Raw genomic sequence first — 27460 nt, 5'->3', positions numbered from 1 at the left:
GAAACATTTTTCTTTAACCCTAATCCTTTTTTGTTGTTTGGAGTCAGCCTAACCCTAACCACACGTTTGATACCTAACCTTGACCCTTCCCACACACACTGGCTAAACTCTTACAATGGCCACACAGGTGAAAGACCCGACTCTAACCCTCCTTTTAGGGAATTTAGGGATAAAATGTAAATTCATGAAAAACTAGCAACCAATTTTGTCAACACACTGACGGGAACAAAACATACTCAATTTAAAATCGTGACAAAGGGCTACCACACATGTCAGAAAACACCGATATCAATGATAAATATGTTGGAGAGTTGGTCTCGGAGGACTAGGGCTCAGAGGTAGACAAATGATGAGGGTCCACAGAGAGCCAATTACATTCGCTGGGTAATTGTGTGGGGATTTAATGACATCAAAACAATGCCTGTGGCTAGGCGCTGCATAACATTTACCGGCCTCCGTTTAAATCATATTAATATAACATTAATATCCTGTTGAATAATGAATGTTTGAGAGCCAATTGAAGACAAATGGATCAATTTCTCTATTCAGTGTGTTTCCTGTCTCTAGGAGTAATGGGGTGGCTAACGTTGCATGGAAAACTGAATAGAGCGCCCACACAAAGGGCTTGATCCCGGTGTACTATGTTATTTAGACAGTTACTGTTCTTTGCCTAGACGCCTCCCTGGTGAGGTGTTCTGGGCACGTCCCAATGGGAAGAGGCCCCGGGGAAGACCCAGGACACGCTGGAGGGACTAAGTCTCTCGGCTGGCCTGGGAACGCCTCGGGGTCCCCTAGGAAGAGCTGGTGGAAGTGGCCGGGGAGAGGAAAGTCTGGGCCTCCCTGCTTAGGTTGCTGCCCCCGCGACCCGACCCCCGGAAAAGCGGCAGATGATGGATGGATGGACTGTTCTTCGCTTCGTTTCCACACATCAGGTCTAAAGACAGGTCCTGACACTAGAGTTCAGCTATCATTGTCTACCCAGAGATTAGGAGGAAAAGCTTTTCTTAGAATTATGTAGACAAGACAATAGTCAGTTACGACCGACATGGCATGTTTACGGACATATGCCTTGATAAGGGCAGTATTTTCTTTTTACTGGTGCAGTTAGAAGTCTGACAGTGTTACAAATGTAGGTTGTGTAAAATCAAGTCATTTAAATTCGGGTTGACATTTGAGGTAACTTTGCTTCATTGCAAGCTTCTGTTTAAATAACTGTCTGAGATGATTAGGACAAAACCTTCTGACCCAGTCAATTCTGCTCTGTACTTCATTTACCAGCACTTTACTGTGCATTACACATGATGCAGTTGCATTGGGCTATTACGGTTTAGCGCCAAAGGTAATTACTAAAGTGGAGTAATTAACTGATGGTTCTAAGAGTCAGTCTCAAAGTACAGAGCAGCCACTTGCCTATGGAATCCAGTTGTTGGCCAGCCAATAGTGTCAACCACAACGCAACTTCTCGAAGCTTTGCTAGTCAGCACAGCTTAGACTGCAACATGTGTCAGTAATTGTAAACAAAACTAAGATGGTGTGTAGTCAGACTTTCTCATGGTAGTGTAAATTGTCAAACAGTATAGCTTTCCAAGACTGTGAAAGTATGTGCAGGCTGAATACGAAAAAGGTTCATTAAATTTCTATAAATAATTTATGACATAATTTGGAGAACAGAACTGGATTAATTGCTCTCTTGTATCCAATTTAGATTCATGCGATTCCTGACTTTACAGAAATCCCTTCTTTGTTTAATATGTTTTGTACTCGCAGAAATTAAAATATGAATGCTTAACAAGCAGAGAGGGGGAGGTCAGTGGACTGTTCCCATACAGTAGCAGTTCACATAAAGACACTGATTCATGAGCTGAAAGGAAATGAAGGGTGGCCTGTACGATCTGCAGAAGGCAGACTTTCGGATCCAACTAAACTATGAATGAACTAATTCTAATAGTTTGCTTTGAAAAATTAAGATAGACAAGGTGAGATGGTTGACGGAGGTGGAGCCGTCTGCTCCTCTTAGAGAGAAAGGCAAAAATATCTTCACTGAGTTGGGCAGTGAAGTCTTTCTGTCACATCCTCAAGGCTCATCTTTGTCTCTTCTCGTGTTCTGGATCTCTCACTGGGGAATGTCTTATCATGGGCCCTGCATCACCAAACGGCCGCTAAGCCGGGGTGTTCAGCACACAAAAAAGAGAGAGCGGGGGTCTTCATCTTTACCAGTTAATTAAATTCCCAAGGTCAAGTGTGACTGATGTCCGACACCTGGTCATGGTCTTCATAATCCTGTCAACACATTCTCTATGACTTCATCTCTGGACTCTGTGAAGAAGTTCCATGTCTACTTCAAACCATGGTCAGGGTTGTGTAACACATTAAAGGGATTATAGCCAAAAAGCAAATGTATAACAAAAAGAGGAAATTATTTGAAATAGGAGAGGCCTACATACATATTTTGCTTACATTTGCTAGGCAACTAGCTACAGTATGACAATAAGATTATTGTTATGAATGCTGGTCTAGTATACATTTAGTCAAAAGTTGCAACAATGGAGAAAATAAACACTCAACAACATTCTGTCCTACCTCAAATAATGGAAATGTGTTATTGTTATTAAGACAGGATTTTTGCGTCACTTAAACCAGTTAATGATCGCAGACATCCAATAGCCGAAGTTAACGAAACATTGGGTGTTAGAAACGTCGACACAGAACAAGTTCAGCATACTGTTATGAACTTGTCGCAAAGTTTAGAGACACTGGGGAATTTAAGGCTTCGTTTAACATTGAACTAAATTGATACTATGAAATAGAAGATCACTGCTTTCACTGAATAAACACCGCAAGCCACCTGACAGACAAATCTAGCTTAAAACATAAAGTACCCTGACAGTTTGACATTCGCTGAACAACATAACAAGGCATACCACACTTACATTGTTTTATTGGAGTGGGAGCTGGTCTCCTTGAAGAATCATGATTCCCTCTCCTCTCGTCCGAGTGGAGTTATTCACTTTGCAGAAACTTTGAAAACTATCGAACCTTCAAATAAATGTATCGTGGCGTTGCAAAAAAAATGTTGGGATCACCACACAAATACCCAAAGCACGCTGCTGTCCTACGGTCAAAAACGATATTATCTTGATGAACCTGTCTCCTGTGTCTGTAGATGCTTCAAACGGCAGCTATGCGCTTCTACAGTTCGGGATCTTGTCGGATCCTCACAGCTGGCGCGCACTCTCCCTCTGGCGCCCCACCCTAAACTAAAGTCAGACCCCTGGGTTTAAAAAAATGACTTTCAAAATCAGTCATATTTTTGTCGTTTATCTCGCTGTTGCACTGGGATAAATTGAAAGAAGTACATACTGACACTAAGAGTTACCGTACAAATGTTTCTCCTCATGGTGCATAATTTCAATGTATGGGCCTGTCATTAACAGAGTTGGCAGCTAAGAACAATATGTCTCGTGATGGCTCACTGAAAGCAAGCACGTTTAGAAAGGGAACCATTGTACAATATTGAAATCAGACCGTTTGTGACAAGTATCGGTATTGTGTACCGCCAGATCCCAGTCATTTGCTTTCAAACGTCAGTTCGGGTGATCTTCCTGTGAGATAAACACTCCAATTGGATTGGATGTCTGCATTTGCATACGCTGTTTCTGCCAACCGGTCTCCTGCGCATCACTACACCACGGCTACAACTGCTGTTGTCGAGGTTTAAACATGCAGTGTAAATTTGTTGGACTTTGTTATATTGTATACAATCACCTGGATATTTTGAATCTGGAGGAGGGCTTATTTAGTAACCTCCTGTGGTACCAGTGCTTCTGCAACCTCTGTTTGTCAAACTGTTTGATAACAGTGTACTCTGTCACTGTCAGGTTAGCTAGATTTTCTTCATAAACAATGAATTTTGTTCTTGGCATGAGTGATGTCTGCATGTGTGTGTGTGTGTGTCATTGCGACTAACAGAGTGACCTATATAGGTGAAGGCAGCTGTTTTACGTGGTTGCTGCCAAGGGCTCATGTTTTAACTAGAACCATAGAAGTGGCTGTTCTCCTCTCCTCCTCCCCTAACTGCTATCCATCCCCCAGACCAAGTTGATCAAAGCCAGCTGAACTCCACTGTCTGACAGTTAGTTATGTGCGTGAGGACCGTGGCAGCAATGTTACATGGAGATCCGTCATTATTTATGACCTCCAATATATGGGTTACATAACAAGCATAACCAAATAAGTGAGCATAGAAGCTGAAACAGGATGGTTAAACTTAAGTTAAATGCAGTGGGGGGTAGCGAGCAAACATAGTCTTGCTTCAAGTCGAATGTACTTATGCCTATAATAGCATGTGGTCTAGTGCAAGCCAGGTAAGGCTGTAATAACCCTGATGTTGCATCATGTAGGCAGGTAGATAGACACATATCTGAGCCCCAGTATGTAATGGTTTGTCTGTGTGTCCTGAAGGTATTTCTAGGTCCCAGTGGGAACCCCTGCTGCAACAGATGTCTGATGCTTGCCTCCCCCCTTTTCCCTTTGTCTCTCTTTCTCAAACACGAGAGGTTAACTGGAGCTGGGCCCCACTCAAGGCAAAGGTGTTTGTATGTTTTATGCTCTTTACTCTCCATCTTTCTCTCTCTCTCTTTCTCTCCTTATCTCACCATCTCTGCGCCCCAGGCACCACACAGCGGATGGATGATGGTGACAGAGTGAATCCAGGCATAACACTAATCACACTCAGCTGGCTGGAGCAGTCGAGCAGTGATGACCTCAAACCTAAACACGGTGACATCAGAACACGCCGACTTCCTCGATCCGTACAGACGTAGTACAAACACGGTACAGTAAGGTCAAGCGCCAGAAATACTGAGACTAGCTCAAATTATTGTAAAAACAATACTAACAAAATATACTCGCAGTCATCCAGTATATAAATTATGAGTGGTGCTGTGTCATATAAATAATAGGCACCACAACAACAGGTGGAAGACAATTCAATTTTTTAATCAATAGCTTGAAGTGTCATGTCATATACACATTGAAAAACTCAACTTAAACAAAAAGTATGGGTAAACAGGGTAAAGAACACACAGATTCAAAGAACTTAAACTCACTCAGGGGCACGCGGGGGTGGGGGGAGGGCAGAAGCAATTGCATATTTGAAGATGGGTGTTCCAACATACCAGTTTTTCCAGTCACATGTACAGCTGGGCTGCCAACTACTATAGTTAGTTCGTAGTCAAGCTGTTTTTTAGTTTTGTTAGTTTTTTTTACGTGTGAATAAGCATCTATAGGAAGAGCATTCAACTAAAGTGACATTCCCCCTAGTCCTCCCATGCCCTCTACGGCGGCAACGTAAAGTACACAACAACCATATACAAACGCATCCCAAATCGGTCAATGAATCAAATCAGTGAAAATCTACCAATCAAATCCATTTACTAGCCTTATGTGGCTCCAGAAAGAATCATTTTTGGGTGCGTTTTCACCCAAGAATGAGATCGATAACAAGGAGTAATTGAGAACATGTGTGAGGGCAGAACCATCCAGCCATTTGATAGTGTGAAAAGCATTAGTCTGTAATGGAGTTGTGACAGGGTCACATTCTAAGCCCAAAGTACACTTATATGCATACAGAAAGAGAGACAGAGAGAGTGAGAGAAAGGGAGGGGGGGGGGCAATGAGAGAGGGGATGGAGAGATGAAGAGAGAACGATAGAGAGACAGAGAGAGATATGTGTGGTTGGTGTGTATCAAAAGACCTACAGTCAATGGTCTGTGTAAACTAGTGTGAGCACTGCATGTGTCGAACTGTGCTCTGCCGTTAGTGCCTGGAGCTAGTTGTGGTTGTGACCATACAGTATATACAGCATACAGCAGTCAGTTTAATATGGAGACAGACACAGTGGGCATTGTTTAATTGGAATATACAGGTTCTAAACAAAACCATACATGTTGGTTGAAACCAGGGGCAGGGGCAGATAGCTTGGTTCTGGAAGTTGGGTAGAAGCTGGGGCTGAGAATGGGGAAATAAGATGGGCTTGAGGTTTAGTACAGGGGAGGGCTGTTGGGTAAAAGCTGAGACATTGGTCGGGTCTGAAGATATTAATTTTCCTCAAATGCATCTGCGGTGAGAGAAGAGATGGGGATGGGAAGAAGAGGGCAGAGGAGAAAGGAAGGGGGGGGAGGATGAAGGGAGATGGAAGAGGACAGGGTCTATTCTTTCCCGGTGGTGAGCAGCCTGATGGCCTTCTGCAGGTTCTGGACGGCCGTGGAGACGTCCTCGTACTGCAGAGCGCTGCCCGCGTACTTACAGTACTTCTGGGCCCGGGTGAAGTCCTCCGCTGTCAGACGCACATCCCCTGAGAGAGACGGAGAGAGAGAGAGACACACAGCGAGAAAGATACAGAGAAAGAGAGAGGGGGGGAGAGAAGCGGGAGGAGAGAGGAAGAGACAGATATAGGAAGAAATAGTTGAAGACAAAGAGAACCAAGAGTTAAACAGGGAACTCAAGGAACTGAACTTGGACAAACATCAATTTATCTTAACTTCTATTTTATTATTTTGCTCTATAGTTATTACAGAAAGATAGTCGGCAACACATGGGGGGTGGCTAGTGATGCACATTTAATATCGCAAGAGAGGTTCTAAAAGCCAGATTATCCGATAACAGCTGTTGACAAAAAGCTAAATAGTGAGTAGAGGTTCTCATGTGCCTTTATGGGCAAGTGATAATTACATTGGCTAATTAAATAATCAAAATCTTTATTGTAGCAAATGAAGCAATGAGGCCTACTGTGTTGTTAGAAAATACATGGCCGCACGCACACAATGAAAGTGTCACTGTTTCCATTCAAACTCCAATTCATCCTAAACTTCCATTTCACTATATTGGAACCCTAGTCATCAGCCTAACCCCTAACCTAAAGTACAATAGTGTTTTCAAAGGACCTGTCTCCCACAAGCATAGTAGTATCTGTACTAACACACACACACACACTCAGAAAGAAAGACACGCACAAACAGCTCCTCTCCTGACCAACCCTATTAGATCATTAATTGTCTGAGCCAGCGCCAGTCCCCCAGCCCCCCATTACAGTAACTCAAAACACATCTTCCACACCCCAGGCCCGACCCCACTTTGCAGTATGGACACAACGTTAGTCGTGGTGCTTCACTGCTCCTTATCGCTTTAACACACATCCTATACATTCTTAAGCAAGCTCTGGTCTTGAGACACTACACCTCCACATTCGTCTACACATGCTTCATGAACCTACCTGATATAAACAGCGTCAAAACTTACGTAAACACACTCCAAATACAGTCTTATAGCATGTGTTTGCACAGGCTAAGAACAGGAGATGGAGCTGGTTAATAGTAACTAACCAGGGGACAACCTGAAGTAAAATACATTACGTGTCATTGCAAATATTACTATATCACATCACAGACGGATAATACCTTAAGGTTTACTCTCAGCTACAGGTCAAAAATGCGCTAACCACAGAGGTTTGTAGTATCACATAACTGTTTCCCATGGGAAACAAGAAAAACAGTAAGAATGTAGATGGTAGATATAGAGATACAGTTGACTATGCAATCCGTGAAACAGGCCTCTCCACTTCCAATGCATTCATAATGAGGTGGCAAATCCTCTCTCTCTCGCTCTCTCAGACCTCAACCAAAACAATATGCCTTTATATGAATAAATACAAAATTGTGGGTTGTAATGATGGTCTTCTAGTACATTCTGGCCCAGGTCCGAGACAAAAAGAAGGTGAAGAGGGAGGCCTTGTGAGTGGAAGTCTATCTGACATTCATAAGGGCTTCACCATCGAAGGATCATTCCCAACTGATGAATCAGATATAATAGCTGATTCAAAAACATAGGTCAACACAAGCAGAGAAAGGCATTTTCAAGGCTACCTGTGATGTCAACATCACTATGTGACACTGAGCCATGATCAAAGCTAATGTCCTAAATGCTGACAAGGAGAGGGGAAGCAGTCAAACCTGATACATTATTATCCGTTTGTTTGGAGTGGTTGAGTTAAGATTACAGGGCAAAAAAACGTAACGACTAAAAAAATATTTTTTCCGAAACACTGTACTACCAACATAGTGCTGCAGTCATTCACAAAACTGGAGCTCCATACCCAAACATTTACATTACATTTACATTTAGTCATTTAGCAGACGCTCTTATCCAGAGCGACTTACAGTAAGTACAGGGACATTCCCCCGAGGCAAGTAGGGTGAAGTGCCTTGCCCAAGGACACAACATCAGTTGGCATGGCACGGGAATCGAACTGGCAACCTTCGGATTACTAGCCCGATTCCCTCACCGCTCAGCCACCTGACTCCTCAAACCTGCTACAGTGCAGGTTTTTAATGTGTGCATTCGTGCTTTTGTTATACATTCAGTGTTAAAACTGTGTGGCTTGCTCTGCATTTTGTACAACATATTTATCATTTCTGTACTCGGTATAGCTTTTTTGTTCTTCACGCAGGGTCAAGTGGACAGGTAAGCTGCCCATGGGTTTACTCCGCATTACGTAGCGGTTTACCTGTTATATACACTAGGCAAGGAACGAGTGCAGCCCCTTGTATTTATTATAGCTATATGTGGCTAGGCAGTTTTTTTTTTTTTGCTCATTTCGTCGGCACCGTTCATAGTCCCCTTGTTTTCCTGTGCGGAACGATTTATATTGTTTGAAATAAACACCCTTCTTTACGTTCTGTCTCATTCCCTTTGACACAGGGAATGAGAGAAGGCAGAGAGTGAGAGCAAACATACTTTATTACACATGACTTATAAAGACTACTGAAACTTCGGTCTCAGAGGAAGAGAGTGAAAGAGAGATTTACTGTCCAGTGTGTAGTGCGCACTATCTACATGTGTGTCCTGTTGACGATGTGAACTGTCAGATGTTTTCGATGATTTCATTACGAGAGAGAGAGAGAGAGAAGGGGCGGGGGGTGGAGGGGGGGGGTATGCAGGCCCCGGAGGTTGAGAAGCCTTGTCTGTGGTTAGCCACGGGCAGCTATATTAATGACAGCTTGGGCCAGCGCCTGAAAACTGCTAAGTTGAGGCATATGGTAGTGAGCTAGCATTGGTGGGTACAGTGGTGACTTTATAAGCTTGGCTCAGGGGGCGCTGGGGCTCAGGGCGTGGAGGGTTGAGAGTCTGGGAGACCAGAGAAAAGAGATGAGTGGGATCCCCAGTCACTTTAGACTGAGACCTGTGGGTGAATCTGATTCGCAGACGGAGACAAAAACAAAGAAACATGCCACTGGCTTAGTTCAAAAGCTTCCCTCTGCCTGCCGAATGAAATGTTGTTCTTCTCAAAAAGCCTCGGTAGGTTGGGGGGTCATCATGTCTAGGCCTCTCTCACAAAGTTCAAGCATCTATCAGTTCTGGTAGACCTAAAGTACATCCTTGTGGCACGCTCGAGGGTGACAGGGCTTACGCTTCCTAGACTCGGCTCCATCTTAATCGTGTTGCTGAATTTTCAGAGATGGAAACATGAGCCACAGGACATCACATCTCAGCCTACATGGATTATCATGTTTTAGACAGCTACACACATCCCCATTGTGCTTTGTGTAAGCTACAGGCAATTATTACGTTACGTATATTGCTAAATATACGTTACGCATATATACACCAATAATAACCAACATAAACCCTCAGAGAAAGGAAGGTGGAAAAAAAGTGTTTTTTTTATGCGTTTGCGTGTGTAGCGTAGCTCACCTTCTTGGTTGGGTCTGAGGAGAACAGGGTCCACCACAGGCATGTTGCGTGGCACAGGCACTGGTTTGACGGGCTCACCTGCACACAGCAGAGGAAGCTATGTATAAAACATGCTCTTCCATGCAGTCCACACACCTGTTCTGACCTGCCCTCAGGACACACTCCTGTGATTCTATACCATCTGTACCGATACACCTTGACGTCATTGGTGGACACAATCCCAGTTCTGTCTGGTCTGGATGCTTTAATAAAATAGTGGAATTTACGGTTATGCAAACGTTTGAGCTCAAACCGAACGTAAACAAATGTTGTGTGTTTCGTTGGGAGACACATAGTTGTACGTTTTTTTCCTTAGTCTCGGTCGTTGTCCCGGAGTATCATTGTTTAATAATGGATGCGTTTTTTGTCGATCCTGCTCTGGACTCGGACTGTTTTAAAGGGACCCCTGTGGCGAGCAGTTCAATCCTGTATCCTTCAGCCAACCAATGCACAGCACTCTGCAACCTCCATATTTTATAGGCCGTGTGATTGTGTAAGCAGCCCGAAGGCTGGAGGAGGAGAAAGCTTGACAGCTTAGTGGCAACTCAATCTACACACCCCCCCTCCCTCCACCACCCCTCTACTTTCATTCTCTGGTCTTATATTTGGAATAATGTCTCTGTGTGTGGGTGTGCGAGTGTGTATGTCTCTGTTGATTTAGTTAAGAGCTTAAAGAAAAGGTCTGGATGTCTAGGTGGAGATTAGTCACTTCCTCTGGAGCCCACGGAGCAACAGGCTCACCTTGTCACGTCTACAGGGGCTCTGGGGGACTCCGTGGGGGAACCCTGTCAGTGCCTGGTCTAATACCCCGGCCCTCAACACACACACACACGCCCCTAATGTGCTAATTACACACACATCTCACACACTTTCTACGCTTCCTCACGCCCCGACAGATGCACACCCTTTACCGTAAGTTACACTTTTCTCTCCAATAACCTCCCTCTCCCCCGCTTCCCCCCTATACACACACACACACCAGGGTAGAGCAGGCGCCTCTCCACTACCGCCTGTGTCAACAGTATGGGCACCGGTGATAAAGCTGCGCCCCTCGCGTCCACGTCAACATCCCTAATGGGTCTCTGTCGGCGCTAATGCTAACACGCCGCCGTCGCACCTTGCTCACCATGATCAGTCCCAGACGCAGGCCGCTGCAAGGGATGGCTAAGCATTTTAAGCTTGTTGTTTTAAATGACTTCCACCCAAACAATGAACGAAACCCTTTCAGTAGAATTATCCGGATGCTTTCCGAGTCCATTCAGCATGAGAGGCTTTGGCATCATGGCGATTAGTAATGCAAATGGCTTCTAATTTCAGTTTTAGTGAGTTCTGAATTGAGAGGGCAAGTGTTTTGGATGAGTCGACATGACCGTGGATGAGCAGAGGCTGGATAAGTGTTAAATGTTGAACTGTCCCTTTAAGAAGGTTCATTAGACAATTTACTCTCCCAGTCTGTCTCCCCTATCTGTCTTGGCTGCCAAAGACCTGCCGGGGAGAGAGGATCAGGCTGCATCGCTCGGCTTTGCTCAGACGCGCCAACGCACGTGGCGCCATCAGAGAGAGAGCGGCGTTCCTCCCACGGGCTGTAGTCCAGATATGCCACCGTGTAAAACTCTGAACCAAATTTCCGTTGAACGAGACGTTTTCGCTAAGGAGAAGGCCTGGATTACAGTATCGGGCAATAAGTGACACAAACTGTTCCGACACAAACTCTGCACTTGTGTAAATGTGTGTGTAAATGTGTGTGTGTGTCGTACCTGCAGGGGGGGGCAGATCTGCAGGTGTGTTGGCGGGGGCGTGGGACCCTGGGGGAACGTGGATGCTGTTGTAGTTGGAGGGCGGTGGGCCCATCGCCCCTGAGCCGAACCCTGGGGCGCCCGGGCCCTCTGCCCCGTAGCCTGGCCCTGGCCCCTGGTCGTACCCCGTGGAGGACGGCTGGGAGTGGGTGGGGGACTGGGGCCCCTGGAACGAGCCTCCGCCCTCTGCCCCGCCCTCTGCTCCATATTCGTCATCTAGGAAGGGATGAAGCAGAAAGCGAGAGAACGTAAACATAGACGTCAGTGTGTGTTTACACTGACGATCATCACAGATATCTGAAAGTTCGTTTTTGTAGCTTGGACGGCTGAGACCAGGCTGAGACCAGGCTGAAGGGCAGAGCAGTAATCTGCAGTCCATCTGCAATGGCATCTCCGCAATGCAGTGCAGCTGCTTAATCTCCATCCAACGACAGCGTACATAATGGTACGTGAAGTAATGACGGGCTCATGCAGCTAATGGTCTTTAAAAGGCTAAACTGCCCCAGAGGTACTTGAGAGCCCGTTCAAACAAATGTAATCAATTCGGCGCACCTCCCCGCAACAGTCTTTAAAACGTTCTTGTGAAGAGAACACTTTGTCTTCAAGCTGCACTGTAGTGTAATCCCGTCTGTGTGTGTGTGTCTTGGTGTGCGCGTGTCTGTTTGTGTGTTTGTGAGTGAGTGTGGCTGTGTGTTATAGCCATGTGTGTCTTGGTGTGAGCGTGTGCGTTTGTGCGTGTGTTATCGTTGGGAGTAAAGAGAGGGAATCCCCCTAAGAGCAGAGCTAAAGGCCTGCACTGCAGAGGACGACATTCCATTTCATGGCGACGGCGCCGCAGCTACAGACATATTAACAAACGAACGCTCCGTTGTCGCTTCTGAGGCGACCAAAATGTAATTTAAAGAAAATATTATATTACACAGAAACAAATGTACACAGATTAAAACATGCGTATATGCTGACGAGGCCGTACATGACAGCGATCATGACAGGGTGGCGTGAGCAGGGAGAGGAAGTGTGCTCTGAATGAGAACCAGACATGTTTTCGTATGGGTCTGGACCCCGACCCAGGCCATGTTCTGGCCCCCGGTCTCTAGGTAGAATAATACGGGTGTGGTGGCTTTTAAGAACGCCTCGGTTTCAAACAACAGGCCTTGGATTGGCATCAAGTCAAGAACCGCGCCAACATACAGAGGGAAGACTCTGGAGACACGAAGGAGGTGAGATAAAACCATGGAGACACCTGGTCGAGACTCCTCTGCAGAGATGCGCACTCAAGACTCTTTCAGCAGGACAAAAAAAGTCAAAACATGACCAAAAGTGTAAAAGACTCAAAACGTCTTCCAAAGCAGCTCCCAGAATGAGACTTTACGAGGCAGGTCCAAGTCGTCCTATCCCAACTGGTCCTAGATTAAAATCTGTCTCTGTCTCTCAGAGACACACTGGCCAGCTTTGTATCCCACTCACTGAGGGGGATGGCAATTGCTCAGAGATAAGACACTAAATGTCTGTCCTCCTTTTTGTTCTCTCTCTCTCTTCTCTCTGTCATTATCAGGGCCAAACGAGAGATAAAGCCCAGTTAGTCCCCCATTTGTCCTGGGATAACCTGAGAGATTTTTTTTGTTCCATTGTCTACAAAAGCTTTGACCACACACAATTGTTAGTTGTTTTGCCATGGCAATACAGCTATTTAAATTTGACAGAAAAAAGAGAATGAGCGGAGGTGAGTGTGTATGTGTGTCTATTGAGTGTGTGGACACCAACAGTGCTTTCAGCTCTCAGCCAGCTGCTGTCTGTCGGGATGATGTCTGCCAGCGCTCAAGCGGGGAGAGGAGAGGGGACAGGAGAAGAGAGTGTCACCCACTAATTGACCACTAGTAGTGAGAAGCTAACCAGTCAGTCACCCAGCCAGGCTTGTCGGCAAACCAGCCAGGCCCATCAGCCAACCGGCCAGCCAGCCACAAACACAAATCCACTCAGACAGAGATAAGTAGCAGCAGACATCATGGATGGGGAGAAGATGGTGCAGGGAGATTGGGATGCAGGGCCAGGGAGGAACATCAGCTCGCCCGGTCTCCGTATCACCAGACACTGGAGGACTGGTGTGGAGGACGCACGTTAACACTCTGGCTCCCAGAGCCAGCACAGCTCCAGACGTCCAGACCAGGGACCCTGGATCGAGGAGCTGGCAGGACGACACAGCTGTGGAGACTAACTCACATGAAGGCACTGTGAGAGACGCCGTCAAACCATCCCGACAGGCTGAATCTGTTCCTGTGCGAGTCCCCTTCGCAGACTTGATCTATCCTAAAAACGGTCGCTCTCCTGGTTCCTCTTCCAGACGTCATCACTCCACTGAGAAAACCCCCCCCTGCACCTCTGATCCAACATGATGACAGCCCCCCTCTAGTTCTCTAGTGGAATGACACACACCCTCACATCCTTTGCTCCTACTTAACCTACAACAACATCTCTTCTCGCCTTCAACGCTCCAATAATGTGTGTGTGTTTGGGGCATCCTGGGAGTTCCCTTGCACTGTGTCAGGTTAGCCGTACCCTGGTTTCATCATCGCTGCCTGAAACCAACCAACGCCCACAACAAGCCTGCTGCTCTTGGCCTCTGCTTTGGAGAAACAGAGCCAGGGGTCTTACGGGTTTACCCCCGATACTGGAGGATATCTCCTCACGTGTGTGCCGTTCCCTCGGACCAACAGTAAGGCCTGCGAGAGCAGACAGGCTGGAGGCTTAGAGGAAAATATGCTCATCGACAAAGACGTTTTGTTTTCCTATTGGTTCGCCTTCATTACATCCCCCCCCCCTCCCGCCTTCCACCCCCATCCCGTCCCCTCCCTTCTCATCCCTCCATCTCTTCATTCCTATCCTCTTGCTAATCCGCCCAGGCCTCTGGAGAACCGGGCCAACAGCGGGGTTGCCGTGGACAACTAAACAATGTTAGGGGTTCTCCCATGTGCTTTATTAGGCTGCTACCAACAGACACAGATCAGTGGATAATACAGCAGGCCATAGTAAAGGTCAGTGGATGACACAGACCATAACACAGTTCAGTGGATGACACAGACCATAGCATAGGTCAGTGGATGATACAGACCATAACATAGGTCAGTGGATGATACAGACCATAACACAGTTCAGTGGATGACACAGACCATAACATAGGTCAGTGGATGATACAGACCATAACATACGTCAGTGGATGATACAGCAGGCCATAGCACCAGTTTGTAGCTGACAACTGCAAAATAGGAGCACCAGTGAAGTTAGATACAGAACTGTCTGTCTGATCCTTATTGTCGTTTCAACGGCCTTGTCATTATGCAGGCGGAGAACAGACCTGTACCCAATAAAAATGCTCCTCAAAAAAACAACCCAAAATGCTGAACACACACCCAATCCTATAAGTCTGGGGTCATAGTCAGAGCTAAACCCCCATGATGCCTAGCAACACTGCCCATCCAAACAGCACTCTGTTCCTAACAGCTCCTCTCGGTTTGTGTGTGTGAGTGTGTGTGTGTGTTTTCCTAAACGAGTGTGTAGTCAGCCATTAGGCTTGACAGGCATGTGGAAACACAGTAATCTGTTGATACGATCCTGACAAGTGTGTCTAGAACAGAGGAGAGCGGAGGGAGGAGAAAGAGAGACAGAGAGAGAGACAGAGAGAGAACGGAGAGAAAAAAGGTGAAGAGGGGAGAGAGGGTGGACCCAGAGGGGGAGAGAGGGACAGGGAGCGAGCGTGGGAGAATATAGAGGGAGAGAGTTTAAATATGGGAGGGCAAGGAGTGAGAGTGTGTGATGTGAGCTGTGTCTCTTGGCTTGGGTTCTACCATCATGGGGAATAGCCCAGTATGATGTCACCTCTGACAGAGACACCCAGATAGAGACCGGCTTCTCTCTCCCTCAAGAGTCATGGTGCAGTGAGCTAGTACCATTGTGTCTGTGTATAAGAGAGAAAGAAAGAGAGAGATAGAAAGAGGGAGAGAGAGAAAGACAAAGACAGAAAGAAAGATCGAGAGAGAGAGACGGGCAGAAAGAGATGGACAGGCAAGGCAATATCCTTTCTCTACCAACAGACACCCGACAAATCAGCTTTGATTGTCACACCCGTACCAAGCACCAACAAAGAGCTGCGCACCCACACCCCCAGATTGCTGTCTGACAATCTTGAAATTAGAAATTGAATTGCTACAGTGAGAGGATAAAGGGTGGGAGCAATAAAAAGAGGGGCCGCGAGAGAGAAGAAAGTGAGAGGAAATTGACAGACCACCCCCCCCCCCTCTCTCTCTCTCCGCGAGGCTTGCGGCCCCAGGAGATGACATCATCGCTGACACGCGCGGCTAGGGTCAAACCCCGCCCCGCCCGGCAGATGTTAAAGACGGAGCGGAGAGAGGAGCCAGGATCCGACCTTAGCGACGGCGTACGCTCACACGAGCATGTCCCGGCGTAGACATAGCCTGCACGATGTACCTCAGTGCCACATCTGTCTAATCCCGCTTCGAAATATCCCCCATACCTGTTTGCATCTAAACCACCATCTGGTATACTGGTCGCATGTTTCCAGTTTGGTTGTGTCCGTAAACAGGAAGTTGATGTCGTGGGTTTGGTCATGTCAGGCCTCTGGTTCACATCAGGTTCTGAATGTGTTTACCAGCACAGATGGACCAACATTGGAAGTCCATTAACACACACACACACGCCAGCATGATACTGGTCTCGGACCAGCCTCTGGTTAGATGAAGTATGAGAGCTGAGACCTTTACTCAAAAGGTTGAGTGAGTAACATTATAGCGACATAGTGTGACTTACGTCCCTGATTCACTGTGGATAAAGACAGAGTCAGGATAGAGTCATTAAACAAATATCAGCCCTCTCCCATGAGTGTGCACACACACACACACAAACACACACATACACATGTACACACAAACACGCGAAACTGAGAGAGCCAAAGTCTCAGGCCTGATAAGGCATACAATGCTAGGCAACCTTTAATAAATACACACACACAAACACACACACAGAGAACGCGTCTTAATGTTCCTGAAGGAAGGGTTGAGGTGTTTGGTTAGTGAGGTGTGAGTCTCTCTTATAATATCAGTCTGTACCATATGCTTCCTCCCAGCCAATGGGCCCAGCCTGAGGGGTCTCTCCATTCTTCAGACAAGTGTGGATGTAAGTGGCCTTCCATCTCGCATACTTCCTGTGCTGCATGTTCTGGGGAGAGGGGGGGGGGGGGAAGAAACAGAGATGAAGGGCAGATGGGGGCAGAGAAAGATGATGAGAAAAGGGAACGGGTGGGGGAAGGAGCGGAGAGGGGGATGAAAAGAGGAGGAGGGAGGAGAGAAGGGGGGAGGGAGGGTTACGAAAAGGCAAAGAGAGAGGAGGGGAGGGGCAGGGAAGACGGAGGGAGAGAGGGGGCGGGGGAGAGCAGAGGAGACGAGGGTTAGCAGAACGTCAGAGAATGCAGTAGACATTGGAGGGTGCTTCTGCACAACACCCAATTAATTCAATCACATTAGTATATATTTTATGTTTTAAGGTTTCCACCTGTAAGGAAACAAATCACTTTTGAATAACTTATACAAACAAGGCTTGTCAGCACAACACCACCTATGCAGGGTGTGGAGAAAATCATCGGAAATGGTTTATCCATTAAGACTATGCTAATCTGTGATAATCTGTGAGTGCAGATTATTCTGCTCCAGAGGGAGTGGTTATGTCTAATGACAGATAAGATTAGCCAGCAACAACTTCCGATTTACTCCATTCAACAGCTCCCTTTCAATCTGACAATACAGCTCTCTCACGCTCTCGTCCATTTCTTTCTCCCTTTCACATCACTCTCCTTCTATCCAATTTCTCTCTCTCCTCCTCTCGGTCCCTCTCTCTCTCCCCTCCGCCCTCGCCACCTCAAATTTCCTTGATTCTGCCCCCAGTTTTCTGGCGCTCCTCTGTGTGTGTGTGTGTGATAGAGTGTGTGTGTGTGCATGTGTGGTATGTGTGTGTGTGTGTGTGTCAGAAACCCTATCTTCCCCCAGGCCCATAGTGACGTGTCTGGGAGAGAGGTGCCTGGTCATGGGGAGAGACTGAGAGGACTCATTGTCTGGCCTGGTGGAGTGAAAAGAAAGAAGAGGGAGAGAGAAAAGGGAAAGGGAGATGGAGAGAAAGCGAGTGAAGGCATAGCAGTGCACTTCATCAGAGCAGAGGGGATCTGCTGCAACCCCCCCCCCCCCCCCTTAGAGAGAGGGGGACTGAGTGAGGAAGTGAATAGTGTCAGAGTTGTTCACTCAATGAGCCACTTGTCTGTGCGACTGTGTGTGTGTGTGTGCATGAGTGTGTGTGTGTTATGTATGTGTCGTCTGGCCAGTCAAAAGCCACTTTCCTGTGGACAGGCCTTCCTACATAATCCTCCTTCTGTACCTTGTACCGACTAACTCTGATCCTAACATCCCCTCCTTTCTACGCTTCCTACTGCCTAGCTTCCCTTCTTTCAAGTCTCCTTGCTCCCTTGACAACTGCTCAGTCCTTTACAGCCCCTACATCCTACCCCCCCCACTTCCATAGCCCTGTTTAACTGCAAGCAAGTCCGTTTAGTGAACCTGTTTCCTTTCTTCCATGTGTGTAGTTTTCTAAGTTAGAGCTGTAGCACCACTACGTGTGGTATCAGAGAGTATCCCCAGAACAGTTCGGTCCAGTGGTGGTAGTGTAGTCTGAAGTACTAGGCCTATTGTCTGTTTACCAATTTCAGGTTGTGCCTGTGCTGTCCCCTACCTACGTTTCCAACATTTTCCTAATCTAGGCAGCGTATGGGAAACCCTTGTGAAGACAAAGTGCATGCCTACATATCATGCAGGCTACACCACCTGATTCCACACACCAGGAGAAATCCAAAAAACCCAGATGGCAAGGTGGAATGTTCTAGAATGGACACCGATGCAACATACCTCCTCTGACATCTCTCCGAACACGCTGATGACATCGAGCAGCAGGCTGGAGGTGTAGAACGACTTGATCATGTTCCTTGGAGAGACACACACGTGAAACACACCCGTGTTATAATTTGCTGTATCTAATGTGCAATCCATCAGAAGTCTAACACTTGCACAGATCAATCCTGCTGTTCCAGATTTGGCAGGGGTGTTAAGAGGACTGTCATTGCCTGCTGGATTGACGGCCGCAGGAACAATGCGGCCGCATCAACGTCAGTACAGATAAAACTATGGAAAGTGTGACAGGACAGTGATTGAGTTTGATGGGAAAAAAATATATATTGGAAGTCCCTAAGACTGAATCAAACTGTCACCTGAAGTAGATTTTGCAGCAAAATATAATTAATGGCCAAAGGGTGACGTTGAAGGGGTGCTCTGTATGTGTGTGGGTAGGTGAGTGGGTGTGTGTGTTTGCTTGGAAGCGACACCACTGGTAGCATTCAGTTCACCTCGCAAGAACAGAACCAAGGAGGAAGCAGAAACACACACACAAACCGGGCATCAGAGGTGAGTTTTCATGTCAATGTGGGCCTTGTGTGATGTGTTGGGACTAAAGAGTTCTGTGTAGAGTCAAGGCAGAGGGGGAGTCTCTAGTTCCAGGTCAGCTCCCATAAACAGCTGCTCTGCACCGTTCCACTGGTGACATCATCCAACAGCCTCCACCTGCTAGTACAGAACAAGTCTACAAGATATGTTCTGCGGACCAGTCTAGTAGACCTGTTTTGGTTTGTTCTGAGGAACAGTCTAGTAGACCTGTTTTGGTGTGTTCTAAGGAACAGTCTAGTAAACCGGTTCTGTTTTCAGGACCCGTTTAGATGGAGCCTACGCGACGAAGCAGCATTTGGGATTAGCAAGGTCATTTCAGGTTTAACCCTGGGTTTTCAGTGTCACGGTGGTTCACTTTTTAACGGGGTAGGTCGCCACACTGCACACCTAACCTGCTCGGGAGAAGGTTATGTTTGAGATGACAGATGAACACACCACCTGCTGACCAATCAAATCTGTTGGAAAATGGCATCATCATTTCTAGAAGATCCCGTGACCTCAGAGCGCAAACAGTGAGAGGGTCAAAGGAGACCGACAAACTTTTAGAGAAAGACAAAACCCTTTGTCTTTCCCTGACGAGTATCTTTGTATTTACAGATATCGTCCAATCACAGTCAGATAAAGCACTAAAGCCGTTTACTTGTTATAACTTGTAAAAATGGCAGTCTATTTACCTGTTGGAATAATGTTTTATATTTGTCGAGATTGTTTAGAACTGCCGTGCAGCTGAAAGAATGTCTAAAATAGTCTTACACGCCATATGTATACGTCTAAGCAACACATTAATTTAATGTAATACACAATCATCGTCAGATCTACTTGTGTCTCAATGATTGGGCGGTGATATTGATGAGCCTATGAACTTACGCATTCACAGTCTGCAATTTTTGCCAGTTTTCTTTCCTGCCTTTGGCAGTAGCAACAGTGTTGCTTTAAGCCTGTATTTTTATTTATTTTTTCGTCTAAAGATTTGATTACTACTATGTTTCTTCTCATGCTCATCTTGTGTGAAATCTGCAACTCTGGTAGACTTGTCCATGTTTGCAATTGGTTATATAGACCAAACACTGCCCCTTTTGTGTGAACGCTCTCATGGCTAGATGGGGAAAACCTGGGTTGAGTTATTGAGTTTATAACCACCGTTGTGACACCCAGAACCAGTCTAGACAACTTGTTCTATTCCCAGGACCAGTCTACACGACGTGTTCTATTCCCAGGACCAGTCTAAGAGAGCTGTTCTGTTTTCAACATCAGAAACAGAATATTAATATAACTTGTTTCTAGTAATCCTTACCTAAAGACAGAACCCTTTATGTCCATTTTCAAAACGTTTCGTATTATGTGCTGTGTTTAGATGCTGACACATTATGCGTACACACACACACACAGACACCTCCTCCCTCCTCTCCTGTCCAGACAGCCATGATGTCATCTATAATACAAACCCTGTGGTGTACTCTCCCAACTAGTTTCCTGTCTTTTCCCTGTTGAATTATCCTTATTTCATATGTTCTTTTCAGAACATTTTCAGCGTTCTCCAGCGAATATGTAGGCTACCTAAAGACCCAGTAGCAAACAAGGGTGTATATAGCATCACATAGACTGCCAACTAGTCCAGTCAAATAGACAATTAAGTAAGTTTATCAATTCACCTGGTCCACAAGCCAGTCCAGTCAGCTTGCTAAAGAGTCAGTAAGTCTAGCGAGTGAGCTAGCCATCCAGCACTTGTGGTTAGGGTTGTGGTCAACATGGCCATTAATCACCGCTGACCACAGTTCCTCTACATGGTAAATACTGTTCCCAGGGCATGAACCAGCTCTAAAGATGGAGGGAGACAGGAGGCTCTCTGACAGGATCTATTCTACAACCTGGATAAAAGAAACCTTTACCAAGTATTACAAGTTTGCCATCTGATCTAGGGGACAACTATGGGGTCCAGATAAGGCACTTCGGCTTTATAGGCTATGGTTCTCTGGCAAGGCTGATGTGGAAGCATAGCTACGAACCTGCTTAAGTGTGTGTGTGTGTGTGTGTGTGTGCGCGCGCATATTAGTGTGTGTGAGAGAGTGACTGTTTGAAAATTGCAATACAAGTGGGTCTTTACGGATCTTTAGCTGCACACACACACAGCAGACTGACTTAGACCATGACCCAGAGCTATTTACATGTATAAGTTGTCAAGCCTGCGCCAAGCCTACACATAGATCCTCATAAGACCTCTCTCTCTCTCTCCCCCCTTTCCCCGCCTCCTTTCCTTCCGTCCTTCGCTGGCTCCAGATATCTGATCTGACCCCACTACCACCCACTCCATCTCCCTTATGTCTGTCTCATTCATCTCTCCACTCACTTCATTTCATCAACTCTTTCGCTCTAAGAATTGTTGATAAAAGCTGCAGCCTGCAGAAATGCAGAAGCTCTGATGTTCTAGCCTGGGGAAACAGTGATGGATATTTCAGCACTATCATCGTGGTCCAATCGTGGTCGCGAAACACTGAATACATGGCAAGCACAGCTGTGCACGCATCATTAAAACTTTCAAAGAAGTTGGATTGAGTAGTTAATGAACGCGCAAAAACAAACCATTAAACTGTACCAAATGGTTTTCCTTCAGTGTACAAGTTCAGAATGCATGTCAATACAAAGGGATTAAAATCCTTCAAGTTATTATTTTTTGGAGGGGGGGGGGGGTACATTTTGTTACTTGTTCGTTGGAGAAAGTGAGTCATCCGCTTTTGATCTGAGAGCCACGGCAACGGACGAGAGAGAACTTTAATGGAGTTTGAGTGAAACATCTCTGGTTGCTAGGAAACAAATGTGTGATTAGTAAAGAGCTGACAGATTCTGAATATATCAGGGGAGGGGAAGATCTTTAAACCAAATTACCACTTAGCACTGTGGGAGACTAACACACATTTTTATTACAGAATGTTCCAATTCAAATTGACATCCCAGTGTGTAATTATGTATATATTCACCCAGCTTATGGAATACATCACATCCTGTTTGAGGTCTGTCACTAAAGTGGTTGCCTATCCCACTAGCTGTCTGACACAGGATCATCTTGATCATCACATGGTAGACTGTCTTCGCCCCTGGTCTGACTGCTCCTGCCTCTGCTCTGACTGTTTCTGCCTGTGGTCTGTTCACTGTCTCTGGTCTGACTGTCACACACTCCTGCTCTCAGACACACTCACGCTTATTCAGTTTGGTCCTGGATCAGTGGCTTCTCTAGACCTGATCACCTCTGGGCATCATTGTTATGCTGTACTGGTGCACATTTTAGATCAGTAGGACAGCTGGCAGCCTTTTTGTTTCTGATTGAGAGGCTGCTCCTGTGCCCTGTGTGTGTGTGTGTGTGTGTGTGTGTGTGTGTGTGTGTGTGTGTGTGTGTGTGTGTGTGTGTGTGTGTGTGTGTGTGTGCGCATGTGCGTGTTTGACGTCAGAGCCGACAGACCTGTGGCACCAAACAAACCTATTCCACTAGCTAACCACACCTGGCTAGTACACATCAAAACACACACACAGGTGTGGTGCTAATTTTAGTCTAGGGAGTTTCTGGCCAGAGCCTGGTGGTACTGGAGCTGAACAGTGATTATTTAAGGTCCCGGTTCAGTGAGAGGAGAGGGTAATATTGAGGGACCGATGTTGTGGAAACAGAGGAGGAGGAGACACTGGCAGGCTGTAGTCTAGACAGTCTAACAGGCTGCAGTCCACCCGGCCTGCAAACTGCCTCTTCTTTTCAGAAGTCTACCAACATGAGATGAAAACCCCAAAACTACAGTAACTACAACTAAATACACATATTTAAGTGTTAGACTCCATACTCATATCATGTCTAATAAATCCCTTTTTAAACCCCTTTTAGGTGGTTGTTTATCATGCTGTACCTGTTACCCTCCAAGGAATCGACGTGTAAAATCAAACGTCTTACTTGTGGAAGCGTCCGGATCTATCTTCGTTGTCCGCATAGAGGAACATCTTCAAGGCATAGTTCTCGATGTGCGCGTTGCCCACGACCTCCTGGGTGATGGACTCGCTATCGTGCAGCTCCTTCTTCATCTGCAACGCAAACGTTTCAAAACAACGTCAAACTTTATTAGACGTACCACCACAGCCTGCGCAAGGCGGCTCGACCACCAGTCTCACTTTCTCCTAGTAAGTGAGACAGGAGGGTTTAAGTCAGTTGGGGGGGGGGGGGGGGGGGTTAATCAAACCATGGATACGATGGGCTTCAACTAATCTGAAAACAAGGAAATGTGAGCTGGCGTTTGTTGTAAACGAACAACAGCGATCAATCCTCGTTCACCGTGGATCAAAGCAGCGTAAGTCCCTACAGGAGCTGCTGTGTTTGGTCTGCTGCCAGCTGGCTGTAGATATCAGTGATCTGCCCGGCAGACACACACATCACAGAGAACCTCCAACTGCACAGCTGCACAGATATTGCTCATCTCTCTACCTATTTCTCTGTCTCTCTCCCTTTCAACTCATCTGTCTTTCAGCTAATGCTCACTGTTCCTATACATACCATGATGGGTTGCACACACACACACATCCACAAACACACACACACACTGTTCTATGGATGCACACACAGGTGGCTGTGTGTGTTGAAAAAACATGCACATCGTCTTTCCCTTCAGAAGTGAGGGTTTCTCTAAAGTTCCTGGGAGACAGACACACACACACACTCTTCAAAACATCCATACATGTAGGAACAAACAACCACTTTCACCCCCCGGAACACTCCTGTAATTAACGGAGAATAGACCGTTGGTGGAAGGTCCTTGGGGTTGGAGGCGGTGGTGAGCGGCCATCAGCTAATTAAACAGACAATAACCAAGCCGGCCACTCGGAAATAACTGAACACTTCCTTCAGGAATCATGCTTTTCACCTGTTAAAAAAACAAACACCATTTGTAGGTTGCTTTGGATAAAAGCATTTGCTAAATGGATAACTTTGGGGAGTATTTTTTAATAAGGCAGCTTTCAACGAGAAACGGCCTGCTTTAAAACTAATGACTGAATTACACTTTTAAAGCTAACGCGGCCACAACAATGACTGCTGGTAGACCTGTGTTAATCCTGATATAGTGGTACGTTCGACCCCCCGCCAGTTCTGCTTCCATTAGTGGTTTGTAGTGGCGTAGCGCCCGCTGCTAGCCTAGCCTCCGCCTGCTGAGCCCACATGCTGCCGCAGAGCTAGCCCCTACTCCGAGCTGCCGTCGTGGCCAGCCAGGCGGGCTAGGGTTTCCCCGTAAAAATCACTAAAGCAAATAATACTGGTTACATTACAGCAGGTGGACCCCGCGCTGCTGAATGGACGTACTGTTCGGCGGGTTTTTTAATGAAAGCTCAGTCGCCGGGAGACATGCCTCTCGGGCGGCTCGGGGCACAGTGCCTGGTTTTGTGCTACGGCGGAGCGCTGGCATGTCGCTGGTGAAAGGGGGTTGAGAGGTGCGCGTTGGGGAGGGGAGAGGATGAGGAGTTTGAGCCGGGGGAACCGTCGCCGTTGGCGGGACACTGGTTTCGCTGCTTTGATAAAACAACTCAAGGTTTGGATTAGCGAGTACATGGTTGTAGAGTAGGGATGCTGGAGGGGGGGGGGTGCGTATATCAGTTCCCTGTTCACAAAAGTAGAATTATAATTGCACGTTTGATAACATGAATAAGAGTTGCAAAAAATATGATTCAACTGATGTGAGATTAAATAACTAGTGGGCAGCAATTTCTTGGATTAATCCCTCCACTCAGTGAGTGACATTTTTACATGAGGTCAACCAAATCCATTTCTCCCATGGTGCGAGTATACATGTTAATGACTCCAAGCTGAATTTCCAACAACCTAAAATGATGAGGGGGAAAAAATCCACCTGAGAACCCCCACAGGAAACAGTAAGTGGAGCCCCAGTATGTCTTGCTCCACTGTTGACCCAGTCATGGGGCTTGGAGGCAAGGAGAAGGGGAGGGTGAGGGGGGTGAAAGGCTGCTGTACAGTTCACTGTCCCACCATGTCCTCACAAAAAAAGGCCTTTAAGAGCGGATGTACCCTCTGGGGATGGGCTCTTACTTCTCTGTCAGCCTGGCAGAAGCATGACAAGAGCTGGGGAGACATTTAATGAAACCCGGACCGTCTCCAATAAACCACGGCCCACGGGGACAAGGGACTCCAAGGGCCGGGCCCCCACTCTAATTGGTTCTGGGACGTCCATAAATGATCTCCGGGGCCCTCGAGCCCCAGGAGTTAACGGCGCCGGCGGCCCACTTCCTGTTTCTCTGTGTGGAGAAGCGCTGTAAAAGCTCCTGGCGTTTGAACTCCGAAGAGGCACTTAACGAGCCAGAGGTGTGCGCCGCCTCTCAGAGAAAGCCAGGAACGCTAACGAACAGCCCGAGTCCTACGATCTTGTTAGCGGCCCGGCTCTCTTGATCGTTATAAACAACTAGGGGCTGGATCGAGCTGTACTTTCACATGGAAAACTTACCGGTTATTGCATTGGATGAAATGTAATATTTCCATGTCCTTTTTTTTGTTGTGCTAATACATCTGGTGGGATTTGGGCTGGGGAGGAGGGGGGATACAGAAAAGTACATTCAACGTCCCTGACGCCTGAGTCATGACGCATTCGGACGCGTAGGATTCCCCGACTCACAGCTAATCTGGGGAGCCTAAAGCCCAATTTATACTTAGGTCGCAGACACTTTTGAAAAGGTCGCCGACAGAAATGACGTCACGGTCGACACTTTTAACCATCGCTTGGAAGTGTCGCCTACCAGGAGAATATTCTACTGGTGCTGATGTCGTCACATAGTGAGAAATTAAAATGGTCAGTTTCTCCGATTGATCACCTAGGCTACAAAGCGTTAACAATGTAACCATAGCTATGAATGTAACGGTAAAATGATTCTGTTTGCGTCACGCGAACCTTGAGCACAGGCGACTGTTTGCCGAAGTATAAATGCAGCAGCCTGAGCGACACTTTTTTTAGTCTGCGACCATTTCAAAAGTGTTGGCGACCTAAGTATAAATTAAGCTTAATAAAAGCATCACAGTGATCTGAACACGAGGCGAACGTTGCTTTCACTGCACCTCCACTCAACACCGCTCTCAATAACAGTGTGCCTGTGTTTATGCCACACATAACACTGTTATGTCTGTTATGATAACAGAGAGGCAGATGGGAGTGAAGAACCTCTTAAAGTTAAATATGTTCCCGATGAATGGTTTGAATTACACACGATTTCCAAAACATTATTTCAAGACTACGAGAATCAAAACAGAGTTTTTCTAGAACCTTGTTCGACGTTCACTGGATCTGAGTTGAGACAACGCTTCCCTGTGTTGAAGGTGGAGAGACCCCATGGCGCTCATGCTTACAGCTCCGACCGGACGACCAAGCCTGCCTTCACCTCCTTCGGTGGAACCGCCGCGTGGCGAATCTTTCGTCTCTGTGTGATTCAGACCAGAGCTCACTCTCTCTCTCTTTTGCTAGGCATCTCTCTCTTCATCTTCATCTCCTTCTCTCTTACTCTTCATCTATTTACTATCTTTACTATTTACCATCACCCTTTCTCTCCCTTTTTGCCCTCTCTAATACACGCACACACAAACCCACACACACACAAGCGATTCTGAAAGGAAACTGAGCCTGTTGAGAGGCCAGCACCTGACTACCTCAGTAAGAGACCAGGGAAATGTCAAGACTTTTAAAGTGCCGTGTGCAGCCCGCTAGGTCAAAGAGATATCTGATAACCTCGATCCCGAACCCAGACCTTATACCCAGAGATAAACGTCTTTTTATTTACTGGCTGGCACAGAAGGGGGGCATAGGCAACATGTAGCTAGACCAGCTCTAATATCAAGCTGGCGCTCCAGTGATTTGTGCATTAGCTACGAGTGACCCCGACCTGTATGTGAAGCTAATGTCGCTATCGTACCGTTTCCAGCTGGTCCATGAGTTTGATGAGGAACTTCCGGCATTCCGGCGTTTTGCTGTCCAGCTTCATCCCCGTCTGCATGGCATATAGCCGGCCTGGGTGGGAAGAGGAGAGACACTAGGATTACTGTGGGATCTCCTAGACGCGTCGGATAGGGGGCGACGAGAGAGACGAAACAATGAAACACACTTATATTACTGGCTTTTCACGAGGAGGCACGTTTTTCCAAATGATGGGTTTTAGCTGTTTACCAATTGTTTTTTTTAATTGAGCCCATATCGTGTGTGTGTGTGTGTGTGGGGGGGGGTGGAAGTGTGTGTGTATAATTTGTGTGTGTGTGTGGAGGGGGGGGTTGCAAGTGTGAGCACGTGTGTGTGTGGGTGTGTGTGGAAA

The 27460-nt window shown here is 46.7% G+C and overlaps 2 protein-coding genes across 4 annotated transcripts in view; both read right to left on the bottom strand.

Moving 5' to 3' along the window:
- Nucleotides 1-3195, bottom strand: part of adgrg6 (adhesion G protein-coupled receptor G6) — a 55390-nt gene extending 52195 nt beyond the window's left edge. For all 3 annotated transcript variants that reach the window (XM_062467791.1, XM_062467792.1, XM_062467793.1), the window contains exon 1: nt 2931-3195. In XM_062467791.1, the coding sequence (XP_062323775.1) occupies nt 2931-2932 (2 nt within the window). In that variant the 5' untranslated portion in view covers nt 2933-3195. The remainder of the gene's footprint in view (nt 1-2930) is intronic.
- A 2862-nt stretch (nt 3196-6057) lies between these two features.
- Nucleotides 6058-27460, bottom strand: part of vta1 (vesicle (multivesicular body) trafficking 1) — a 33437-nt gene continuing 12034 nt past the window's right edge. The window contains exons 2-8 of the mRNA XM_062467778.1: nt 27068-27162; nt 23067-23194; nt 18545-18620; nt 16706-16814; nt 11547-11801; nt 9751-9828; nt 6058-6355 (exon numbers count right to left, since the gene is read on the bottom strand). Of these exons, the coding sequence (XP_062323762.1) occupies nt 6210-6355; nt 9751-9828; nt 11547-11801; nt 16706-16814; nt 18545-18620; nt 23067-23194; nt 27068-27162 (887 nt within the window). The 3' untranslated portion in view covers nt 6058-6209. The remainder of the gene's footprint in view (nt 6356-9750; nt 9829-11546; nt 11802-16705; nt 16815-18544; nt 18621-23066; nt 23195-27067; nt 27163-27460) is intronic.

The sequence above is a fragment of the Osmerus eperlanus genome, chromosome 8, assembly GCF_963692335.1.
Source record: "Osmerus eperlanus chromosome 8, fOsmEpe2.1, whole genome shotgun sequence".
In the NCBI taxonomy this organism is placed as follows: Eukaryota; Metazoa; Chordata; class Actinopteri; order Osmeriformes; family Osmeridae; genus Osmerus; species Osmerus eperlanus.
The sequence above is the reverse complement of the archived record's forward strand: the minus strand, read 5'-3'. Positions and strand labels throughout refer to the sequence as shown.